General features: G+C 42.0%; 2 protein-coding genes across 5 annotated transcripts in view; one reads left to right on the top strand and one right to left on the bottom strand.

Moving 5' to 3' along the window:
• arfgef1 (ARF guanine nucleotide exchange factor 1) overlaps positions 1-8,678 on the top strand; it is a 103,291-nt gene extending 94,613 nt beyond the window's left edge. For all 4 annotated transcript variants that reach the window (XM_088918884.1, XM_088918880.1, XM_088918881.1 and 1 more), the window contains 9 exons: positions 257-392; positions 479-617; positions 791-863; positions 1,591-1,750; positions 1,856-1,995; positions 2,549-2,717; positions 3,064-3,202; positions 6,248-6,365; positions 7,191-8,678. In XM_088918884.1, coding sequence (XP_088775010.1) covers positions 257-392; positions 479-617; positions 791-863; positions 1,591-1,750; positions 1,856-1,995; positions 2,549-2,717; positions 3,064-3,202; positions 6,248-6,365; positions 7,191-7,352 — 1,236 coding nt within the window. In that variant the 3' untranslated portion in view covers positions 7,353-8,678. The remainder of the gene's footprint in view (positions 1-256; positions 393-478; positions 618-790; positions 864-1,590; positions 1,751-1,855; positions 1,996-2,548; positions 2,718-3,063; positions 3,203-6,247; positions 6,366-7,190) is intronic.
• Positions 8,679-10,680: 2,002 nt separating this feature from the next.
• The window catches only part of cspp1a (centrosome and spindle pole associated protein 1a), a 40,987-nt gene continuing 28,011 nt past the window's right edge, over positions 10,681-23,656 (bottom strand). Inside the window, exons 18-31 of the mRNA XM_088919001.1 lie at positions 23,042-23,185; positions 22,742-22,854; positions 21,687-21,836; positions 20,756-20,902; positions 20,354-20,461; positions 20,151-20,217; positions 19,167-19,293; positions 17,978-18,117; positions 15,993-16,130; positions 15,693-15,736; positions 15,261-15,324; positions 13,105-13,211; positions 12,741-12,888; positions 10,681-12,241 (exon numbers count right to left, since the gene is read on the bottom strand). Coding sequence (XP_088775127.1) covers positions 12,018-12,241; positions 12,741-12,888; positions 13,105-13,211; positions 15,261-15,324; positions 15,693-15,736; positions 15,993-16,130; positions 17,978-18,117; positions 19,167-19,293; positions 20,151-20,217; positions 20,354-20,461; positions 20,756-20,902; positions 21,687-21,836; positions 22,742-22,854; positions 23,042-23,185 — 1,721 coding nt within the window. The 3' untranslated portion in view covers positions 10,681-12,017. The remainder of the gene's footprint in view (positions 12,242-12,740; positions 12,889-13,104; positions 13,212-15,260; positions 15,325-15,692; positions 15,737-15,992; positions 16,131-17,977; positions 18,118-19,166; positions 19,294-20,150; positions 20,218-20,353; positions 20,462-20,755; positions 20,903-21,686; positions 21,837-22,741; positions 22,855-23,041; positions 23,186-23,656) is intronic.

Genomic DNA, 23,656 nt, shown 5'->3' on the forward strand with positions numbered 1-23,656 from the left:
TAAGGCTTTTGCTTGAGTCAAACCTTTCAGGGGACTAGCTTATTTTCAATTATTTTGTTCTCAATACATTTTGTTGTTGTCAATCCTTAGGCTCGTTTGCATCTTTGCATAAAATCCCCGGCTTGTCTGCTTCTACTCCAGCTAATTACAAGTCGAGGCTAACGAACGAAACAGACTGTTGCTGTTGTTTTGTTGAAAAGCTGCTGAAGCTGAAATTGCAACCTTCCAAGTCACAGCTCTGTCCCTTTTCGAACAGAAAGCCGAGTGGATGACAACCACCTGTAACCATGCACTCTACGCCATCTGTGACGTGTTCACTCAGTATTTCGAGGCGCTCAATGACGTTCTCCTGGACGACATCCTCTCCCAGTTGTACTGGTGTGTGCAACAAGGTGAGCTCCCTGCCCTGGCAGAGAACAGTGTAACTTTCTGCAGACGGCTATACGGTCTGTAACTCCCTGTGTCTCTCTCCCTGTAGACAACGAGCAGCTCGCTAGATCAGGAACGAATTGTCTGGAGAATGTAGTTATTCTAAATGGAGAGAAATTCACTTTGGAAACCTGGGATAAGACGTGCAACTGCATGCTGGACATCTTTAAAACCACAATCCCCCATGCGTAAGATCAGAATTTAATTTGGTTTATAGTTAAATATGCGTTGATTGGTTCTTATCTCATAATGCATTTTTTTTATGTAAGAGCAATTTAAAAAAAATAAAAAACATATTCTGAGAGAGGTTAAGGATGGATCATATCCCACTGAGTCTCTCCTCTGCTGGCATTTTTTCAAGGTTGTTGACATGGAGACCTTCTGGAACCGAGAACGAGCCTCCTGCACAGGTGGACATTTCAGACAAACAGCTGGTAAGTAAAGCAGAGTTTTTTTGCTGACAATTGAAAAGTTGGTCAGCCGGTGTCACTGACCCAGTGCAGCCAAGAATACACAACCACAAATACAAATTGAGCTCTGTTCTGCTTCTTTGATCTGGCCATTATGACCATGGAACGAATACACAGCAGCTCCACATTCATTAGATTCTATTAAATAGCTTTCAAATTTGTTTGGCCTTTGGAAAGATATGTCATCTAGGATCTTGACCTGTGATCAGACAGTCATCAGCTTGTAATTGAGTGCACCGTACAATAACATCTGTTTTAAGTATTCCATGGAGCACTATAAAGAATTGTTGAACAGATTTTGCATCAGAGATATCTCCTTGTAAATTTCGTCTTGATCCAATGTCTTTTAAGATATAACAATAAACATGAAAGTAATATTTCAACCCACAACTCCTCGTACTTTCTTCACTGTTTTCTTTACATTAATACAGAACCCCTCTGTTAATCTGATTTATGCCATCAGAATTATGTCATAAATGACAGAAAAACTACAGAACTGTAAAAACAACCTGTTCCTTTGTTATGCCCTCATGTTAAGAGGTAGTATGCCTGCTATATGTTTAAGAAAGTGTGATTAGCATTCAGAAATGCGGTAGAAACAGTACCAGGCTTCACAGAATGGATTGTAATTGGATTTGCAGTAGTGCTCTGCTAGTTCCTTGTGTGAGTGAGTTTGCATGTCCGCCGCTAGGATTCCATCTCGCAGAAGTCGCTGGACATCCAGGCGCGAGCGGACGACCAGCAGTCCACAGGCAGCGTGGAGAAGCTGTCCCTGGAGAACAGGAGGCAGAGTCAGTTCAGCGTGGGCTCGGGCGTGCTCGAGGATGCCCGGCAGGCCAGGACCCCCACAAGTAAGTCGCGGGGGGGGGCAGCTGCACGAGGCGGTATGGGCCGCGGCAGACCCCGGGGGGCGCCCTGAAGTAACCGTCTGCTTCGCCTGGTTCTCTCGTCCGCAGAGGCTCAGGAGCAAAAGCTGTTCGCCGCCCTGCTCATAAAATGTGTCGTCCAGCTGGAGTTGATCCAGACCATAGACAACATTGTGTTCTTTCCTGCCACGAGCAAGAAGGAGGACGCAGAGAACCTCGCGGCTGCTCAGGTAACGGCAAGGCGAGCACAGCTGAAGCCACTCACAGGCGCTGTTTATTTCTGTTGTGGTCGATTAGGAAACAAGAGAACTCGGAAGGGGTGCCCTTTGTCATTATTAGCTAATACAATTTGCACTGGCATCAATGCACCTTTCCTGGGACAGAAGGTACTTTGAAAGTTTAAGTGTTGCCTGTAGTCCTCAAACACTATCGTCCAAGGCTGTCAGAGCCAGGACCCTGTGGGTCTTCGACTTTTACTTTCTATTACTTAATATAATTATCTTCTCATTTTATTATAACATGTATCGTTCCTGTGAGTGGCTGAACAAATGTGGTTCGAAGTACGTGTTGAAATAAAACTCTGCTGTCCGAGGAGGTCATGGTTAAGCTTCTCCTGGAAATCCGTGGTTAGGCCAGTTATTTATCTGAGGGCTTCGGTGCATGAAAGCAAGCCTGAGAGTTGAGGTTTTGACTCAGTAGGTCTCATTCCGTTAATTTTACCTTGACAGAGGTCAAGGACTTCATCGTTCTCTGAGGCATGAGTGCAGTTTCCTTGTCTTCCAGCGAGACACCCTGGATGCAGATGTACACGTGGACACCCAGGACCAGGGGATGTATCGCTATCTGACCTCGGAGCAGCTCTTCAAGCTGCTGGACTGCCTGCTGGAGTCGCACCGCTTCGCCAAAGCTTTCAACTCCAGTAACGAGCAGAGGACCGCGCTCTGGAAAGCAGGTCAGTCAGTGGTGGGGACAGCAGCTTCCAGGCTGTGTTCCAAGAACCATCCTTAAGAGGTGTTGGCCTGGGGAGCTCCTTCAGACCTTCCCCATTCGCTCAAGCAGATCTTCTGACCTCTCCAAGTAATAGTTCTCGTTCATTGGGGTGCAGTATACCCATCAAAGTAGTATAGAAATCCCTGTGGGTTCCACGATGAAGCTGAGTATTTTGTGGACAGTGAAGAGGACAGCCAGAGGAAATGTAAAGGTGTCTTCAGCACCAAGTGTACAGCATTATCTGAAGGCATCCAGCTTTTGGGCACTTGGTGATGTCAAGACGGCACTTTCCGGTGACTGTGTTGCAGGTTTCAAGGGGAAGTCGAAGCCAAACCTCCTGAAGCAGGAGACCAGCAGCCTGGCGTGTGGGCTGCGCATCCTGTTCCGCATGTACACCGACGAGTGCCGCCGGGAGGCCTGGGAGGAGGTGCAGAAACGGCTCCTGAAGTAAGAGCGGAGCAGGGCTTCGCACCCGTTCGCTCCTCTCTGTCCTCTGCCATGGCAGGCATGGCCATTGAGCAGAGCAGAGGGTTGAGGAGTGTATTGCACATGGCGGACTACACCACACAATGTAGACAGTACATGACAAACACAACAAATAACAAAAACAAAACAATATACTGAAGAGAACAATAAATATGTAGTAGTGAAAAAAAAAACATGGTAGTGCACAAGAGCAGAGTCTGAGGCATTGCAATTCGCTGTGAAGGATGTGGACTGCAGTGGGGTAGAAATTGGATTTGTCCGCTTGGATTTGTCGTTCTGCACCATCCTGTCGTTTTCTCCAGTTATTTCAGTTCAGTTGTTTACATATAGCGCAGACCGCGCCTCACCTGTTGCTCGTCTGGTTAGATTTTCAAAGTTAATTTTTTCTCATGTGATATAAATGAGCTGAAAGGCAGCTTTCCAGTTGATTTTTGAGTTGATGCCGTTAGTGCAGCATTATCTGCATTTGCAAGAACATTTTATTTTTAAAACCCGGTTTTGTATGTCCAGTTACAGAATTGTCATTAAAGGCTTGCCTGGCGGGTAAGAACTAGCCAATCAAACAGCCTCAAGACCCTGCTCCAGTAGCAGTTTGTGTCCAGGACTTGGTGGACCGAATGGCCTACTCTCATCTGTAACCATTCTTATGTTCTTCCGTTCCTGACAGGAGAAGCCAGTTTTTGGCTCAGATCTCCTGGAAAAATGTATAATCTGCTTGTTTCGGTTTCACCTAGGACGCTTGAACTAGATTATTCAATTCAACTAGGTGATTCAAATCAGCTGTAAAAGCAGAAAATATATTTTTTTTTTTACCAAATCAATAACATTCTTTTTCAGCGAGAGCATTACCTATCAGGTTGTGCTCCTGTTGAGACTTGAAAAATTGTACAGATTGTGTTTCGTCCAAGCTTGTGGTCCCATTCGATTCCGTCTGGGAGTCAGTTGTTGGGGTTTGGTTTTCTTTTTATGTTGCCATGGAGCTGTGCCACAGGCCCCACATTCCTGAGGCCTCCCCAGGTGGTATTCTCCGGAGGCACTGTATCCTGTTATTGAAAGATTGTTTTGCGAGATTTACCGTCGTTAACCATTTGTGAACTTCCAAATCACTTTTCCGGCCGAGAATTCGGTAAAAAAAACTCTTAGCTTCCTCCTTCCATGTGAGGTCATTTCCCTGTGATGACATGGTACCAAGGGGTTGACTTCTGAGTCTAACCTCCTTTAATGCCCAATGGCAAATGGGGTGTCTTCCAGCAACTTCTAGAAAGTTCTTGAGGAATTTTAAAATTACTAAAAGTGACTTAAAATTATTTCATTTACCTTTATTATCAAAAACGTTGTGTAAATACATGGAATTATTTTATTTTTTTTACAGTCTCGCTTTTTGATATGTTCAAAAATTCACTAGATGTTGACAAATCGGGATGTTCACCTGCATTTCCTTTGCTAAATCAGCTTTGTTTAAAATTCATCCGGGATAGGAATATGGCTGGACTCGGTTGTATGTTCTGTAGGAAAACAATTACATCACAATCATTTCAAAATTGTGTTTTTAGTGACAATGAAATGAATCGATTGGCAGTACATACATAATTGGTGCGTTTCCAAACCTTTAATGAAATGTCTGCACTCGTGTCTTCTTGTATTCATTTTGGTGACTTTCTTAATAGCATCTCAATGACAATCCAGAGATGCCAGCTTGATAAATGCCAAGTACTTAAGTGTGTAAAGAGGGCTTTAAAGTGATTAGAAAATGGAAAGTGCTCTTTAAAGTAGCTTAGAGGTGAACCCCATAAGAAATGATTTCAAGGCTGGCAGATGGCAGTTATGTAAGAGACCAGGAGGCTTTTATCAGAACAGAGTATTACTTCAGTTAGCCGATGGCATGCTCAAGTCAGAGATAACAGGATAATTAGAACAGGTAACAGCTGGGGCCTGTCATGTGGCTCGAGGGTTCGAGCCTGGGTCAAGTCACTAGCTGACTGTGACCAGTTCTCCCAAGCAGAGGCACAGTCCTGCCTGAGCACTGCCCAGTGCAGGGTGAGATTAGCTGGCCAGAGTGCTCTCGGCCCTGGCTGGCACCGTGACCCATGCGGTAGGTGGGGCTGCTGTTGAGGGACACGCCTTTCCTCCAATCGGTGCCGCACAGACAGACAGACACAGACCGGAGGGGCCTGCCTACAATTCATCATTCTTCCCTGAACGAGGCTCTTATTTCCAAGATGAGACGTGAAAGAAACCACAGTCTATTCCAAAAACTGTGCAGGAAATCTCAAAAAGTGGCGATTCTAAATAAAATAACAAACAGATTCCTCTCTGTGGAGGAAGAGAGGGATGTAAAAGCAGTGTTGCTGAGTCCTGGCCTTGCCAGGCTACACTTGTGCAGCATTATGATTTAACAAGATCCTTTATTATATAGTTGGCAGTCAGCTGGATAAGAGAACATTAACACAAGAAGCACTTACAAAGTTTCTTTTGTGGAGTGGACTGAGTGCTCCTTATATACAGAAACGTTGCCAAGAAAGGGTTATGCTCTTTTCTACAATCTTGTACTTCCAACAGACATGTTGTCACAATTTGTCCCAGTCACCAACACTTTTCCCCTGTCAAACTAAACTATGGTGGAGTAAAAAACAAGCTGAATAAAGTCAAACATTTTTTGTGAAGACGGGACCTGAGAGCGTGTAGTCTTAGTCATTAGTAATAATGCGTGTATGCAGCGGGAACAGGTGGCATTCCAAGTGTCGGAATTCCCTCCGGCCCTCAAGGCTTTGATGCATGTCTCTGTGCTGAGCTGAGCCCTTGCTTGTTTTGGGAAAAAGACACTGAGGTGTTGTTGGAAATTTCCAAAAATGAATTGCACAATAACACATTCTCTAAAGGCAGGAGGGCCCATCAAAATGTTTCTGTTCGTGAAGCTCAGGCCTTCATGTGCCTCTAGTCAGCTATCATTGGCAGTGTAGTTTGCCAGCTGTGTGCCCTGTGACTGAATCAGCTCCTCTTTCGCAGCGTGTGCAGCGAGGCCATCAGCTACTTCCTGACTCTGACATCCGAAAGCCACAGAGAGGCCTGGACAAACCTCCTGCTCCTGTTCCTCACAAAGGTTTTAAAAATCAGCGATGACAGGGTAAGACCTCCATGCAGTGTTGCTAACAGAACACCAGAGTTAAGAGTCGATCACCCTTGCGTCTGTGACAGACTGGCGTCTCATCAGGAATTTTGTCTCTCCTGGCACCAGTGTTTGCAGAATAAGCTCCGTGTTGCCACTCCTATTGGTAGCATATCACTCTGCAACTTAAAACTGGCAGACCACTTAGCGGGTGTGAGCCTGGTCAGTACCTGGATGGGAGACTAAGGTTGCTGCTGGAAGAGCTGTTAGTGGGGCCAGTAGGGGGGGTGCTCACCCTGTGGTCTGTGTGGGTCCGAATGCCCCAGTATAGTGATGGTGACACTATACGGTAAAAAAGGCGCTGTCCCTCAGATGAGGTGTAAAACCAAGGTCCTGGCCTTTACCAGTCACGGCCTCCTAATAATCCCCATCTCTGAACTGGCTTCATCACTCTGTTCTCCTCCCCACTGATAGCTGATGTGTGGTGAGCGTACTGGTGCACTATAGCTGCTGTCGCATCATCCAGGTGGGGCGGCACATTGGTGGTGGTGGAGGGGAGTCCCCATTACCTGTAAAGCGCTTTGAGTGGCGTGTCCAGAAAAGCACTATATAATTGTAAGGATTTATTAACATTTGTATTGGTGACGAGTGTTGTCAGCCTAGTTTTAAGCATTTTCTCATTGCAACTTCCTTGTAATGCAACGAGCTTTCAATAGCTCTTTCACAGCTGTTTCATTTTAATCCAGGTCCTTCGACACTTTTCAATATACCTGACTGCAGTGCTGCAGTAAGAACTGTGTCAGGGGAATAACTTCCGGCGTTTTGTTTTTCTCCCCTTCTTAGTTCAAAGCTCACGCTTCGAGATACTACCCCCTGTTGTGTGAAATCATGCAGTTCGACCTGATTCCCGAGCTGCGAGCCGTCCTGCGCAAGTTCTACCTGCGGATCGGGATCGTCTTTAAAATATCGCAGACCCCCAGCCAGGAGGACGGCGACCGCGAGTGACAGAAGAGCGAACTCCCCCCGGCCCTCCCTGGGGGGCTCGAGTTTGAGGTCTCGTTTGTATCTGTCTACGTTCTTGGGTTCCTTTCGTGTCTGGCCAGTTGCTCCCTGCCGAAGGGTCCTCGGGCCGCTGTGAAATTTGACCCCGGCTTGCAGCCCTCCGTTCCTTCCCTACACGCAGGCCGGCTGCCGGTACCGAAAGCTCATTCCTGGCTCCGGTGGCGCACAGAGCGCCTTGAAAGCAGGGACCACCAGCGGCGTGGCCGCTGTCGGCCGGTGTCCGTCCTCGAACGATGGGAAACAAACGCGCCTTGTACAGAAGAAGAAATATCCTAAAGGAAAATAATGATAAAAATTAAATTATTTCTAACCTTCTGAATGTTCAGAAGCTTAGTATTTTGAAGGACGTGTTTCTTGCTTTCTCTTGACATCAGTGTATCTCATACCTGTCGAACGAAAACAGACTAAAATGGAAAGTGATCAATAATTAGCAAAAATGAAGAGTACGGTTAGTCTGAGTGACTTGATTTTGGTTTGTTTTTTTTGCACAGCCAGTGGCTAATATAATTGTAAAACAGCCCCTCGGATGAAACTAGTTGTACAGAAATGCAGCTCTGTAATATAATCTCGTAACACTAGAAATCTCTTTCTGGAATAATTTTATTTCTGTATTTTATGTTTCTCAGATTATGCTGCACTCATATTTTATTCAGTGAATGCACTGGGGATTTTTACTTTTTTGTGAAAATTTTAATTTAACTTTACCATTGCTTAGTCAGATTGCCTATTGAAGATTAGGATTGGTGATTATTTACGAATAGGACAAAGAAAAATGAGTACAAATATTCCATTTATAATATGTACAGAAGCTTTTATTTAAATTAAAATGAAGCCAGTGACAAGGGGGAGGGGGGGATTTCTTAAAACTGGAACTTAAATACTGCAATCTAATCTGAAGTGCATCTGAATAGTCACAAATCTGTCTCCATGTTTGATGTAGGTTTCACTGTATGTGTACAAAATTAAAAAAAAATCAATGTTAAATATAAAAATCATTTTTTGGCTTGGGGGGTGACTATACTGAAATGATTAAAAATGTGAAATGTGCTTTTGATGGTTAAATATGGATATGAGTGGTTCTGAAGCATTCCTAGTTACGGTTGTGTAGAAAATTAACGGACGAAATGTATATGGAACAGCAATGTAAAGTTTTCTATGTACAAAAACAAACTGTACAACTTTCTGTACAATCTTGGTTATCATCCGGCACATTCTAATCAGGTCATAGGTCAATAAAGTTTTTGAACTCTGTTCATCAGTGCAGTTCAACTTTGAAGCATTTTTGATTCCATGAGTCCTTCACTTCTCTTTGATAACTGGGGATGTTGTTTTGGGCTACATTCCTTTGTGCTAAGGACACTAGCCATCAGAACATCATACACACAAACCTCTGCAACAGTGATTTGAAATGAAGTCTGCATTGGAAACAACATCTCGTTGTGGAGGAGTCTAGAGGTGCAAGCGTGAGGCCCTTGATGGTGAAATTGAGGGAATATTACACAGGAGCTATTTCAGGGAGCATTGGATTTTCACAGAGCTCAGTGCAAACAGTATTGAGTGACAAAAGAGGAGAAATAATACTAAAAGTTAAGCTGAGCTTGTGGGTTTTTCACTTTTTGGGAATGGACCAGTTAATGTGCAGTTAATTCAAGCATGCAGTCTATCCCAATTCCTGATAGTTGGAGAAAGGAGAATTGGAAAACTAAAACAGTTCAAGGGAGGAAGCACAGTCATTTTAATTATGGAAATGTAAGCTTGATGAGACCCGAGAAAAATTCACGCAGCTGTTCAAAACAGCATCTACCCATTTCAAAGATGTTATTAATGTCTTCTTTGATTATATCTAATGAAGATTAAATCTCAATCTCATTCCTACTAAGTTATTCCATAGCTTGGCATCCTACTGCATCAGAGGATCTGGATTAACGCTTGCACAATGTGTGGCATTTTTTTGTATAATAAGGATATAATGCCAGTATACATATGAAATGCACCTTTGTAACTGTAATATAGCTCATTTTACACAGAAGAGGTCCTAATTTGTACCAGAAAGGAAGAATGCCAGGCAATTTATCCTTCGTATTGTCTCCTTTGAGCTAGGAGGGAGGAGTCACAAAGCACTGTGGGACTCTGGAAGGGTCCCAGACATTGTTGAAGCAGATACAGGATGAGCCTGTTTGATTAATTAGCTTTGGAAAGAAAACTACATTATGAGAGACCGTCTTATGTTCATTGTTAAAAAGTACCTACAGGTGCCTAGTCAGGGACAAGATTAGGCAAGAGAGGTTGGAGAAGCCTGGACATTCTCCCTTTCGTATAGTGTGCCCAAGCTATAAAATTTATAAGAAAAATAAGAACGTTTGACAGTTGTCGCTGCTCCAACCTAGTCGAAGGAATACTGTATGTGAAATGCTTTAACCGCTACAGCGAATCAGAGCTAATAAATTACTATTTCAACCTCCATTGAAATGGTCTCTATTAAAGCAATACTTTTCCTGGATTTTTCATATAAGAAATTCAGTACAAAATCTGATATAATACAGATACAGATGTACAGATGTAATTCTTTGTCAGTCAAGGTGCAGCCACAGAAAAGGTGTACTGGTAAGCATTCTAATACATTATAAGTGGAAAAAAGTTTTTTTTCCCCTTCACCACTTGATGTGGTAAATGTACAAATGTGAAGGAAATACAGTAGAATATCCTATAATGAGGTATTTCATTCTATTCCATAGTATACAGGTGATCTCCACTAACCCAATCTTAACCTTTCTGCAGTCCCACTCACGTCGATCTGTGGGGGTTTTTTTTCCCCATTTTCCTCTTGTTTTATACACACTTGACCAGATCTGGGACAATCATGATAACCTCCTATCAGCTGGTGGCACTGTCCAAGTCTAGCAATGATACATTCTAGTGACTTACACATTTCAACACACTGTAGTACATTCCCTCACTGCTTCATGGAGCCACAACCCATTACACAGCGACTAAAACAGAACAGAAAAATATATGGAGTTCATGTATAAGCACAACCTTCACAATCTTTTTAGGCCATGCTTTTCTCTGCTGTCATTTTTACTAAACTCAGGTGGAAAGAAAGGATCACTCATAAAACCATTAGGAAAGATGGGAATTACAAGACAAAAGCCAGTTTACATCCAATGTTTCATGTAAGCAAGGATAAACTAGTACAGCTCTTGTGCATTAATCTGTAGCTCAAAGTCAAACGTGCCAGACATATAGCATTGAATGCAGTCAAAAAACAATTATTAAAATATAATTTATTTAAATAGCTCCTAGAAACAAATCAGTACTTTACAAGTTTAAGTTTAAAAAAAACACTCTTGCAATCTATACATGTTTTCCAAAGCATTTTTTCACATTCTTATTACTACGTAGAATAAAAGCAGTAAGACGTGTTTTTTAAGTTATCTAAAATATGATTTCCTAAAATTGACAAGAAATGCAGGTCTCTTATAATGAATTTTCTCCTGTACCCTTGCAGCAAGTTATTAAGATCCTTTTTCAGGTCCTGGATTACCAATGCAATGATATTATTGCGTGTACATCATTTTGTTTTCTCAGCTGTGAACAGGAGAGAAGTAATGTAAAACCTTTAACAACCCCCAAGAGCTTTTTCTGTCCCCATCACAGTCTAATAAGGTTTATCATCGGTCTGTGACAGCTGCTAATGTAGAAGCAGGGCGAGAGCAGGAAGAGTGGAGGCTCCCAGTGCTTAATTAGACAGGTCTGTTCTATATTTCAGTAGCCAGTAGCAGTGGTAGCCTGAAAAAGAGACTGCTACTATTAACCCAAACTGGGACATTTGTTTAACTCAGTGTTTTGGTTTATGATGCCGATGCTCATGGGCTATTAGGGTAAAGGTAGAAGAAGCTCTCCTGTTTCCATTTAATCTGTCCATAAATACCATCTGCTTATTTTCCTAAAACATCATTATCAAAACAAGAGGTTCCTACTGTAACTCTCCATCACACAATCCTCAAAAATACCTAGAAACCCTAGCTTTCACAACTATACTCAACCCTGTGATTCAGTGGGATCAGTGTCACCACTGCTTGAAACTTGACCTTTAAAATTCCTGTGCATACTGATGTACCATTAATTCCATACCAGGACGTGAGAGATTAGACTTTAACAAACCATAAAAAGGGGTGTTTTAGAAAAGAATATTGATTTTTGTTTTCTAGGAGTGCAAGAACACATTGAAAATTTTCCCAAGAAACATTCACAAAGAGACAGCAGAATGTCAATCACATTTTCCTTCCCATGCGGTTGTCAAAACTTAGCAAGAAAAACATAAATAAACCCAGCACTCTACATATTCACAGCTGTGAAATAAAGGCCGATAATCCAGAGAGGTAGATAATCGTAAGCACTCAGGAAAAGGGCTCAGATCTGTAATCACAATGCTAATGCACACCAAGCAGTTCGAAGCTCCACAAAATAACCATTTTTTTCATGCAGCTCTCTTTACAATTATTTTCCAAAAGATAATGTGCTGAAGGCCACACAAAGCAGTTTCCACACACTAACACTACACAACCCGGAAAGTGCACAGACTAAGCTCTTCCCCCGTGCCCGCAGTCATCCGTGAGAGGTGGAGGGACCCTCCCAGTTCAGGGCCAGAGAGTTAGCAGAAGGCGGCCTCTCTCGCCGTGTCTGTCCAGCCATGAAGCGCTTCAGTGTGTCTGAAGTCCCAGGTCTGAGCCAGGGCTCGGTGGCCACAGTCTCCACAGAGTACGGCCGGTCTTTGTCCGTCGGGGAAACTTGCTTCAGGATGTCATCCGTCTCGTCAGCAGACGCCTCTCCTGAGAACAGCAATTATAGCTGACAACCAAACCCTTCAAAAGCAGTGATTGTGGCTTAAGTATATGCACCTTCATGTAAAATCCATCTTATTAGCAATTATTTCCAAGGCATTTTTCAAAAGATACATCATATACCAAATATATTTTCAGAACTAATACGTTATTTCACATTTCAAAATAAAAAAGTCTGACCAAAGCCTGTTTTTTACTTAATGCCTTTTTTGGAATTTTATTTTTTTTACAAATGAGGCCTATTATTAAATAAATGAGTTTTTAAACAGAATTGTCTTAATGACATGTTTTAAGTAGTGCAACAGTCCAAACATCACTTGTCTCCCTGTAAAGTGCTTTATTTTTCTATTTGACATATTACACTGAATTCTTTCCACCTAATACCTCTTTTCTGAACTGATGAACTGTCCACGAGGTCATGATCTGGGCAGTATAGAGAGGACAACTAAAACAAAGCTGTGGTGATTCTGCTTTTGCGGTTCCTCACCAGTCCTCCAGCTCTGATGGCTCAGGTCCTCCAGGCGTCTCATCCTGCGCTCGTTGCGATCCCTGAGCTGGTCCACATTGAGGCTGGCCAGAGAGTACGCGTCTGCCTGCGCTGCAGGGTCTCTCAGCTCTCTGGGCGCCCCCTTATCCTGGATTCCAACCCAGAACAGAAGGCATCAAAGACTTTTAATTTTGCACAATTAAGTGTTATATTGATAAAAAGCATCAAGATCATTGCAAATCACATTTTCAGTTTTATTGTAAGGACTTGCCATCTTCTTAATTATTGTAGGCATACAGATATCATGGATTATGCCTAGATTTAGGATAAGTGTGCAAAAAGCTGACAATTGTGGAGCACCTACAGTATTAAAGTCCATCTTCTTGTGTTGTCTCCTGCGCTCCCTTGCAGACAGTTGCCGTGTGCTCTGGTCAGGGTCTGGCAGCACTGCGAACGTCTCTCCATCGGTACCTGTTGGACGACAAGGGCAGAAATGTCAGGACCCTCTCAGTGAAAAATCACGATTGCAGCATAACACAGATTTGTACCAAAAGGCTACGCTTTAAAATATGTTAAACAGATGAATGCATCTGCCATTAATAGCAGGGCCAAGCAAAAGAATCAGGACAGGCAGTGATGGTCCTGCAAGATTCAGTGGTGAATGAGTATTTGAGCAATTTGGTTAGTCATCTCTAAATGAAGACTCCAGATGTGAACCAAAGCACACAATAAAGAAAGCAAACGAATTGCAAATTACCAAATGGGCTCTTTGAAAACTGCAGACAAATAAACATTGGCCTTTAGAGGTAACAGGATGGCTAAAAAATGAATCCACAAAAAGCTCAATCTACGACTTTCCGCTATAGTATCAATTTTTAAGAATTTTAAGTCTACTGCTCTATAGTGCTCATCCTACCCAAAAGAGAATGTAAGTGTACCTTGTCACCACAAGCTGCCAAACAATTGGTTAGGGTGGCAACCATAAATCCAAACAGTTGGAGATTTAAAAACAGATAGTGATCTCTTCAGAATACAAGCTGGCGAAAATTTCCATTCAAAGTTGCCTGCATGGATGCAGTCTTCATAGCCAAGTCAGAAGGAAGAAACCTCTTCGGCGGGAGACCCACAAAAAGAGCTAAATGTCATTTCAATGGCAACTGGATCATTACGTTACGATAACGTTAAATGAAACTTCACCTTTTTGGAAATGTTCATCAGCATTATGCTTGGCATACAAAAATATGAACCTTGTGTTCATAAAACAATTAAGCCCACTCTGAAGTATTGTTGGGGAGTCTATTATAATTTGGGGGCTTTTATGAATTGGTTAACCTCTTACCGCACCCCTTGTCATAATAGGGGAAAATGAACTCCAACAGACGTGATTTTTTCTGCCAAGAAGCTCAAGCTTTATGTTCTCAATTGGCCATCTTTGTCTTCAGACCTCATTCCAACTGCACTGATTCTAACTCAAGATGGCAGTTCACTACTATAAACCAAAGGATCTGAAGGACTCACAGCAATTCTACATGGAGGAAGGTTCATAAATCTCTCTGAAAAGCCACAGACTCGTACAGTAGCAGAGTCCAGGAAGTATCTAATCAGTGCAAGCCCTCCCAGAGGACTGTTTTACAGAATACTAACTACAGGAGTGTGAATAAATGTCACCCTCATTCTTTCTGGAATTAAGCAATTATAAAAATGTCCTTGTTCTGATTAATTCTATTAAGCTCACTGTATTTTTTTATCTTTAATAATTTTTAAGCAAGAAACATGACCCAGTCTGTAAACCAATCGGTTTTTTCGTGTTTACTGTTCCTGTTTCATCAGGGATATGAATTAATGTGGAGGACAGTGTGTAGCTTCTTAATGATGTATAGTATAGTGCTGTTGTTTTTTTGTCTTATAAAATTAAGGACAGGGTATCAAAATGGGGCAAAGTAAGAATTAGAAAATTAATTTATAATTAATTAATAGTTAAAAAGGATTTAGTGATTCTTTACCTCAGTAACATCTACAATTGCCAGATCCTTCTTAGTAGTTGCCTTGAGTTAAAAATACTAAGTAGGCTTAGCTTAGTATTAACCTTATGTTTTTGCAGTAAAGCCACCTGCATAGAGGTTTTGGTTAGGTTATCCTTACTCCACTTCAGAACTAAAGCCATTCACATTCATGTATTTTACAGCTCTACGTTGGCACATGGCTTCAGTTCAGTTATGTTTACACTGACAGGCATACAGGTTCTGTTTTTTTTTGCCCATCAAGCTCCTGTCAAGAAATACCATATTCAAACCTCTTCAGCTCTGCTGCACTCAGATGAAAGAACTCCATTTCTGCCATTAGGGGCCTTTTCTAATGGCATTCTACCAAGAGACAAGAGAAGTGCCATAGTTCGGTAGTTCACAATCAATCCAGTGGAGACAGCTGTTCACTTCTATGATTCACGAAGATAAGTACAACATGAAATAAGAAGGACGAGAAGTTTGACAGATTTGTGTACAGAAGAAAATAAAAACTTACCAATGAAAGCACTCTCGGATTCTAACAGCGATCCTCTCAAGGGTTCTGCTGCAGAGTCCATTCTCTAGAAGAATAAACCAAAGTTGGAAACCAATGAAAGCCACTTCCTCTATAAAATGTTGCTGAGAGCCGACATACACACCTTAATAGGAGATATTTGTACTAAAGTAGCATATCCAGTGAAAAATAAAACGGATATCCCAACCAATATTAAGATCTCTTTTTCAACAAAAGCTGGGTGTGGGGCAGATAACATAATATATTCTCATACTATAACTGTTTTATGCCTTTTTTAGCAAATGTATTGCAGAAAAGGGATCTGTAAAATGCTCAGTGTGGACAAAAACTTGAAACCTGAAGCCTCCTCAAGACTCCGGCGTCGGGAAGGTAGACGTGATTTTTTTTTTTATGACAGACATTAATGCTGCTTACCAAGTGATGTTTTTGATGCCCTGCATGAGAGAATTCAAAATCGTCTGCAGGAATAAAAAACAAAACAAAAAAAGATGTTAAAGTGCCGTGGAGTCTGAAGAACAACTGACAGTTGCATTTTAACTTTCCATGTTTATATTTTCGGTTTTCATAAAGTCCACTTATGCACACGTATGTAAATGTACATAAATATATTTTTGCATCTCCCATGTCCACTGATGGTTTAGCCTGGCAACGCCGAGAGAGAAAAGAAGCGTCTCCAACTGACGTTCCCCACGAGACCCCCCTGGCTGTTCTCACCAGCGCCTCCTCTCCTCCTCAGCGAGTTGATCCTCCTTTGCTGTTCGCGGAGAAGGGCCTGCTGCTGGATCTCCAGTCCGCGGTCATCGCTGGGGGGGTCGGGGTACACCTGGCGCACCTCCTCCCGGGACTCGCTGTCTGCAACACAAGTCCGCCAAAAACATCCACCTTGAACCAAAACTGACTTCTCCGCTGTATACCGAACATCAAAAGTAACCTACCACTTACAACTCCTACATAATAATGTTCTGAGCAGGAAACTGAAAATCTTTCCTGCCGTGATGGTGGTACTAACATCTTGTTCATAGGTAAGTCAGAGGTCACACTGCACAGGGAATCCACTGGGAAAGTCAAAGTTTTGGAGCGCGTGCGGCCGCCGTCGGTTCCCGCTGTGTAGCAGGTTGCTAAAGCGGTCTTGCGGAATTCTGCCTTATCTGCTAGCAAAGCCTGGACAAGCACGTGCCTGTTGCCCGGTTTCTTAGCCCCTGATGACAAACATGCCTCCGCCTAATCTTCAAACTTATCAATCAGAAGAGCATCCACAGCATAACTGTCTCATTCTCATCCTGAAATGTGAAATGCTTCTCTTTCAGGTGACATTATGATGTGCATTACCCTGCTGAAAAGTCACGCCAGGGTGAGCCAGCAGAACAGCCTGATGAAAAAGACCACAAACAGATCTCGTATAATGAATAAATATAATATATAAAATAAAGGACCAGTCACTGTAACACCAAACACAATCAATATTCCCACAAACATAAGATAGATTCCAAATGAGAGGATGACATTCAGCTCATCTAGTCCATTCAAGTACTTTATTCAAGGATATCATCCAATCCAATCTTTTTGAAAAAAGCCAAGGTATCGGCTTTGAAATTGTCAATTTAATGATTTTCTCTTTTGATGTTCTCTATATATTGTTAAAATTTGAAACCAATAACCATTTTCATCATTAACCCTGTGAATTTGAAATCATCAACTGTTCATCTTCTACAGCTCTATTCTACATGCATGAATGAGGACAAATGTATATACACTTCCCCTGTTAAAGTAACTTTTTGTTGGACAAGCTTTAAGCAGTGATTTGAAGACTGAGGCACACTTCTTAGCCTTCACAGCAGCTCTTGGGGACCTGGGTGAGCGTGCAGTGTTTTGACTGAGGAATCCCTGGGCGAAATCAAGCCCTAATCAATCCAGCTGATATTTGGGAAGTTGTGCTCTACTGCTTGAGAAGTCTTGGCCAAAGCTGACTAATTAATGAGTTCAGACTCAAACCAAGCTATGAGTGATTTTTTTCTCAATAATTCTGTATTCCCATGAAGGACAAGGACATTTAAAACTAAAAAACAAAAAAAGCCTACGCTCCCCCAGTTTCTTTCTGCCCTGCTTTCTGAGGCTGATTGGTATATTTTTGTAACTCCAGTCAGGTGTTTTCCCATCTCTCTTCATGAAGTAGAAGATTTGATGGTTCAGACTTACACACAGGAAACTGAAAGTATATGCATACAGGAATGTGGTTGTTCAAGATATACAAGTGATAACTAAGATGGTTTCACTATATTTTAACATAGTGTTAAACCTAAGGCACAGTTATCCTGTGCAGAATAGAAATACTACAATTTATCTTTAAATACTTCATAAGAAATACCGTTTATTATTAAGAAATACCTAAAGCTACCAAGAAGAAATAAAATCTTTCATTTTCAGGGTAAGACTGAATTCCAAAGGCCCACTAGCCAATGGAAAGAAAAAAAACATCAAGAAATAACCCCTAAATGGGCCGTGTATATCACCAATGTGGTTGAGAAGACGAACATTATACCAGTTTAATGAATGCATCTGGATACAAACTTGCCATAAAGTTATCATCAGACCTTCAAAACATTTAAGAGACTTGTAAATTTCAGAACTGTACATTTTGTAGATGGTTGTTAAACAAAGGCACTCAAACTTTCAGTGTGCAAGCAGGTCTATGGACTTGCCTCTGTATTTGAGCTGGTTGAATTCCTTGATGTTCTGGATGTTAATGGGCTCGAGCGCTCTGGTGGACGGTCTCCGGACAGGAGCTTGCATGCGCAGTCTGGCCATGTCAAACACATCCACCTGTCCCCTGTCTCTGCGCCTGCACGCAACAGAGCATCACTGCATCCCCGATCAAGACAGCATATCGTGACCATAATTACATAATATTGTTGACTTCAAGGATTTATACAAGCAGATTTATAGCTTTAAAAATAGGTTTTTGGGGGCCTGACATCTTGCATTAGAACAGGTAGTATTTTATTACCTCTAGGATTCCCACATTATGTTAAACCCGACTCTACGGTAATTTATCACTTTTAGAAAGGAACAATTCACATTGTCATCCATTATCAATAGGTTATCATAAGATCTTTCTAGTATCAGATATCACCTATCTGTAAGCCTTTTAGTGGGAAAGACAATAAGAATAAGATAATAAAAATTAATATTAAAGGTTGCTGTGTAAATGTTATTGAATCTGCCAGTAACAATGAAATCACATGATAGTAGCTTCAGTCAGAACTAGGTATACCATTAATATTTTCATGTGACAACTACTCACACTTTATAAAGAGATGGCAACATTTATGTTGGACTTTATAATCAAAAACATGCTGAAGACATAGCGCTGAAGCAGCATTATGAGAAAAGAAAAAAACCACTAGCTGAGGTCATGAGAAAAAACATGATTTAAACAAAATGTCGATACCTGAAGAACACCCAATTTACAAATACCCAAATACAATAAACAGTTTCAAATTAAACACAGCAGAGGGGAATCTGAGGTATTTTTTAAAGGAATTTTATAGGAAAATGGGGAGTGAAGCTGCAACAAATGACTGATGAATTATCACAAAGACATTATCAAGAGGCAATTTCGTAGTCTCAGATTAGGAATAAGGAAATATGAAAAGGTTCTTTGTCAAGAGCATAGTCTCAGGAAATGAAACAACATCACTGCTCCAAAACCATCATTTTATAAAGATTGGTTTTAAGGTGAGAGCGCAAAGGAATTCAAACTTGGGATCTACAGGTCAATGTCGAGCTCGAGGCCGTTGATAAACTCGCACTTTGACAGGAAACGAGCATGCCGACGTGGTGCCGAACGAGGCCCCAGCCCAGCTCTGCTCTAGACAAGCCTGTCTCTACCTGCCAGACAAAGGCGTGTCCAGGTCCTCGTGGTCCAGATGCAGGAGCTGCCCCTCGAGCCGGCGCTGCTCACTGCGCAGCTGCTTCCTCAGGACCGACAGCTCGCTGATCACCTCCTGCTGGTCCTCTGCGGGCAGACATGCCAGCACACACTCACTCTAACACCTGGTGGAAACCTGGCCCGCTGACAGACAGGCATGCGTGTGTGTGGAGGTTTAGCCCAACAACATACAGTACATGGGTATATTGGTAATATACCTATATTGTTATTATTCCTATATTGGTAATATACCTATATATAATATATTACCAATATATCTGTACGCATAGGTATATTACACAGGTACTGGACACAAAACCTAGCATTTGTTTGTCCTTGTTAAAAGGATGTCTCAGCTAGCTTTCTCAACTAGGCACCCAGATTACATAACAATGCGTTTACCCTATCAAGGCAATTTAACAATGAATAATCCAAAAATAATAATAAATTATCATTAACAAAACAAAAACATTTGACCTTTTCTCAGGAAGTTAAAATGTACAATGTTTTTAAGCTCAACGAATGTCTACCTTCAAGGTTTCTGAGGACTTCATGCATTTTGGAACGTAGTCTTGCAGCAGTAGTAATGTGTGCTCAGGTTTTTGGTTTTTCTTCTGCAATTAATCATTTTTAAATCTATGGTGCATGTACTGTTCACAGTATTTGCAATCCCCAAAATCAGGATGAATAACACCAGCATATAAAACTGCAACTGAGAAAGCAGGGAAATTCATACAAACTAAAGATCTTTTTCTGTCATATTTCTAATATAAGATGATAAAGCATGGTTTCATTCTTTCAAAACTTTTTTTTTCTTAAATCAGACAGCTTGCATTCATCAGTCAAAACCACTACTCAGAGCTGAAAACTGAGCAACTAAATAAATGTGAGCAGTGCTTTGAACGGGACTCCTGTGCTCTCCCTGCCCTGGGCGGCAGTCTCACCTGCAGCTCGCAGCTGGTTCCTCCTGGCGGGCACTGGCGGGGAGCGAGCGCCCGATTGCGAACGTTCCTGAGAAAGCAAGGAGTTTTATTTTACTGCTTTACAAAAAAACAGCTAGTTTTTGTAATCTCCACAGTTGAAGAACACCGATCTAGTGATGCTGCAATACAAACTCTCCAGGCTTACAGACAGTGCTCTGACTCACAGACACAGCGGTCGAGTGGCGGCTGTCGAAAGACGGAGGTCTGGGAGTCTGCTGGGAGGTCATCCTCTTCTGCAAGGCTGGAATCGGAGGAGATGGCTGCCGTGGGACCTGTAGGCAACAGCAAATGTGGGCTCACAAAAAACACGATCAGGTGGGAAAGCATCCAATTCACGGAGGATGCATCAATTCGCGAAACTGCGGCTTGCTGCCGTGTTCTCCTTCATCGCGAGTGGCTACTACACACAGTTTAATTCCATACAGCCTTATAGCAACCCAAACCTGCAACAAGCCACCTTTCATTTTCACAGTCATTATGTTTTAATAATTAAAAGAAATTATGCCAAAGCCTTGGTGAGTTTCCAGGTGATAGATGCCTGAAGGAAAAAGACTTGTGACCCTGACCTCCTCCAGTCTAGCCTGTCTCTCCCTCTCGTACTGCTCTCGCTGCAGAGATTCCCTCTCCCTCTCCTCCGCCTCGCGCTTCTTCCGCTCGGCCTCCTGGCGGCGCTCCTCCGCCTGCTGCACCAGCTCCTCGTTCTTCAGCTTTTGCTGAGGAGGAAAGGGGGAGAAAAAAAAGCAGCGTGAGATAAAGGAAGGGGCAATGACGGCAGGTGGAATGTTTACCAGTATGTAGATTGTTAGGAAATTTGAAGGATGTACTCTGAGGAATACACAAAAATTATCTGACAGCAAGGGAACCACCACATCAGCTCAGCTGGTGGGTGATATACACGTATGAAACTACTTCCTCCAAAGTAGAAGTACTGTAGCACCACTAATGTTTTGTATTTAATTTTTGAATTCATACACACAATAGTACTGTACATTCATCATTTGCTAGATAACCACACAGAGTACAGCCTCGAGCAGCGTTCTTTATCATCATTAATGTGAAGGTGTCTAATAACCTGACAAACCCACTCAAGCTTTTCCTTCTATCCCATGTCAGCTATGTTTCCAATAAAACATGTTAAATAAAAGATACTTCATGGCTTTATGTATAATCCTTGCGGAATTTACATTGAATTTATCTGATAAAACAATTATCACTATAACACAAAAGTTCTGTTGAACAGGTTATGGTTCAAATCAGTAGAAAGTATGAGGCCAACCACCCATAACTGAGGACACTTCATCATTGTTGAAATAAAGCAAGTGGCTTAGACATCTGCTTTAGTGTCTTCTGCATTAGTGAAGAATTAATCTGTAAAGAAAACTACTCTCACGGTGTTATAATCTGAAATGTTAAGTACAATTCAGCTGTTCCTCACACGAGCAGTTACAGTATAGGGGTAACACTGTCTTCCCTACAGTCCTCAGGTCAGAGGCTGACCTCCAGCTCTTTTTGCTTTTTCCTCTCCAGCTCCTCCTCGTACTCCCTCTGGATCTTCGCCCTCTGCTCTGCCAGACGCTTCTCCTCCTTCTCTTCCTCCAGCCGGAGCCTCTCGCGCTCCTCCGCTTGCTTACGCCGCTTCTCCTCGATCTGGAAGCAAGCGAAGACAGAGCTAGCGCTCCGAGAGACTCTCATCACGTCTCGTCCCCGCGAAAACGGCACTTCCTAAACCTGATTTTACACCTCTGAGTCCATTCCATGCCTGAAGATCAGACACCCGCCTTCCCCACTCTGTCAGCCTTCAAATCCCCCTCTAATAATTCTGTGGGCAGAAACTATGCTTTTTAATTTGATTAAATCTGCGGCAGAACAAAAACCATCTTTGAGATGAAGAGCTAAACTGCAAAAGCAGTTTTTACCCCATGTTAACATTTTGCAGGGTTGGGTCAAAAATACTGAAAGGCATTAAAAATGCAATAAATAAGCATTAGAATTAATAGCATTTGTTGCATATTTAGTGCCTCTCAGTAAACGTAGATTGGAATAATTACACATTTAAATGCTGTTAATAAAATGTACAAATTTTAAATTGGGATTCTGAAAAAAAGATGGTTAGATCAACTTTAATGATAATTGTTTTGTTTTTAAATCGGTGACCCACTGATGTAATGCAGTGCATATGGTATGTACTGTGTAGCACAGTGCTTGTAATAGATCTGAGTCCCCCTTGAGTGTTCCAATATGCCAATAGTATAATCGAAGCTGATGACTTTTCAATCTCCGGGTTTTGCTAACAGACCTCCAACTGTAAAGATAAGTAACTGCACTAATAACAACCACCAAATAATTTAAAACGAGAAATTGTAAAATGTACATAAAAGTATTCCATTGTTCTACTCCTGGGTTTCTCCAAGGATTTGTGAAACGGTAAGTTACACAGCAAAATGATTGGGGAAAGACTAATTGATTATTAAATTCTGTAGATGCAAGTGCAAAATCACTGCTGGATGAACTGCGAAGGTCCTGGTTTTTATGTGATTGCAACAAGTGGGTACCTGTTGTTTGAGGTAGTCCTTGTATTTGTCTTGCTCATGGAGCTGCTGGGGGGTGGGGACCTCTGCAAACACATTGCCTCGAGCGAAGGGCGACGTGTGGGCAAAAGAAAAACCTATCAAAACAAAAAAAAACAACCAAACGAGTCACCAATCTACACTGCCATCAAATAAACCAAGTCACCAATCTGTATTGTCAGCATGTGTTTGAGAAAGAGAGAACAATAATTCTCTGCACTGTAAAAATGCAATGAAGTTCTGGCAGACGAAAGGAGGGTGCTAAAACAAACTACAGGGCCTTACCTGATATCCGATGTGCAGAGGGGGCTCGAGCCTCGTCTCTGGGCGTTGCTACGTTCCTGCTGACAGACACCACAGCTCTCTTGTCGCGAGCCTCAGGGTTTGTGTACGCCTCTTCATTGGACTTGTGCATTCTATTCAGATCAGCTGGGAATATAATCATTCAGCCTGTTACAGCACACTGAACCACAGCGTTTTTTTGTTTTGACAGCTATTCCCCCCCCTCATCTACATATTAAAAATATGTAATGGCTGCTGAAGCAAAACATTCATCATTCAATTTGATCATAAATATTGATTCATTTCATGGAAAAGAGACCGCAGATTCATTTTCCAAATGAAGGAGAAGGGTTAGGTGCTGATGGGAAAATGCTCTACCGTTTAAGAAATATAATTTATCCGTTTGATGTTTGGGGGAATACTTCAGTTTCTTCCCTGACCCCACTGCTTGCTCCCTGTTTGGGTCTGTGTGCTTCAAGAATTACCAAAAGTGCTAGAAAGATAGGTAATGAGCCCAAGGGAGATAACAGCCCTGAAAGCCACAAAATTCCACGATCCAGGGATCTGCATTTAAATAAGTTTTTTTAAAGATTTTTAATGTTTTTAACATTGACAGGT

Source organism: Atractosteus spatula, chromosome 6 (genome assembly GCF_055471065.1).
Source record: "Atractosteus spatula isolate fAtrSpa1 chromosome 6, fAtrSpa1.hap1, whole genome shotgun sequence".
NCBI classification, from domain to species: Eukaryota; Metazoa; Chordata; class Actinopteri; order Semionotiformes; family Lepisosteidae; genus Atractosteus; species Atractosteus spatula.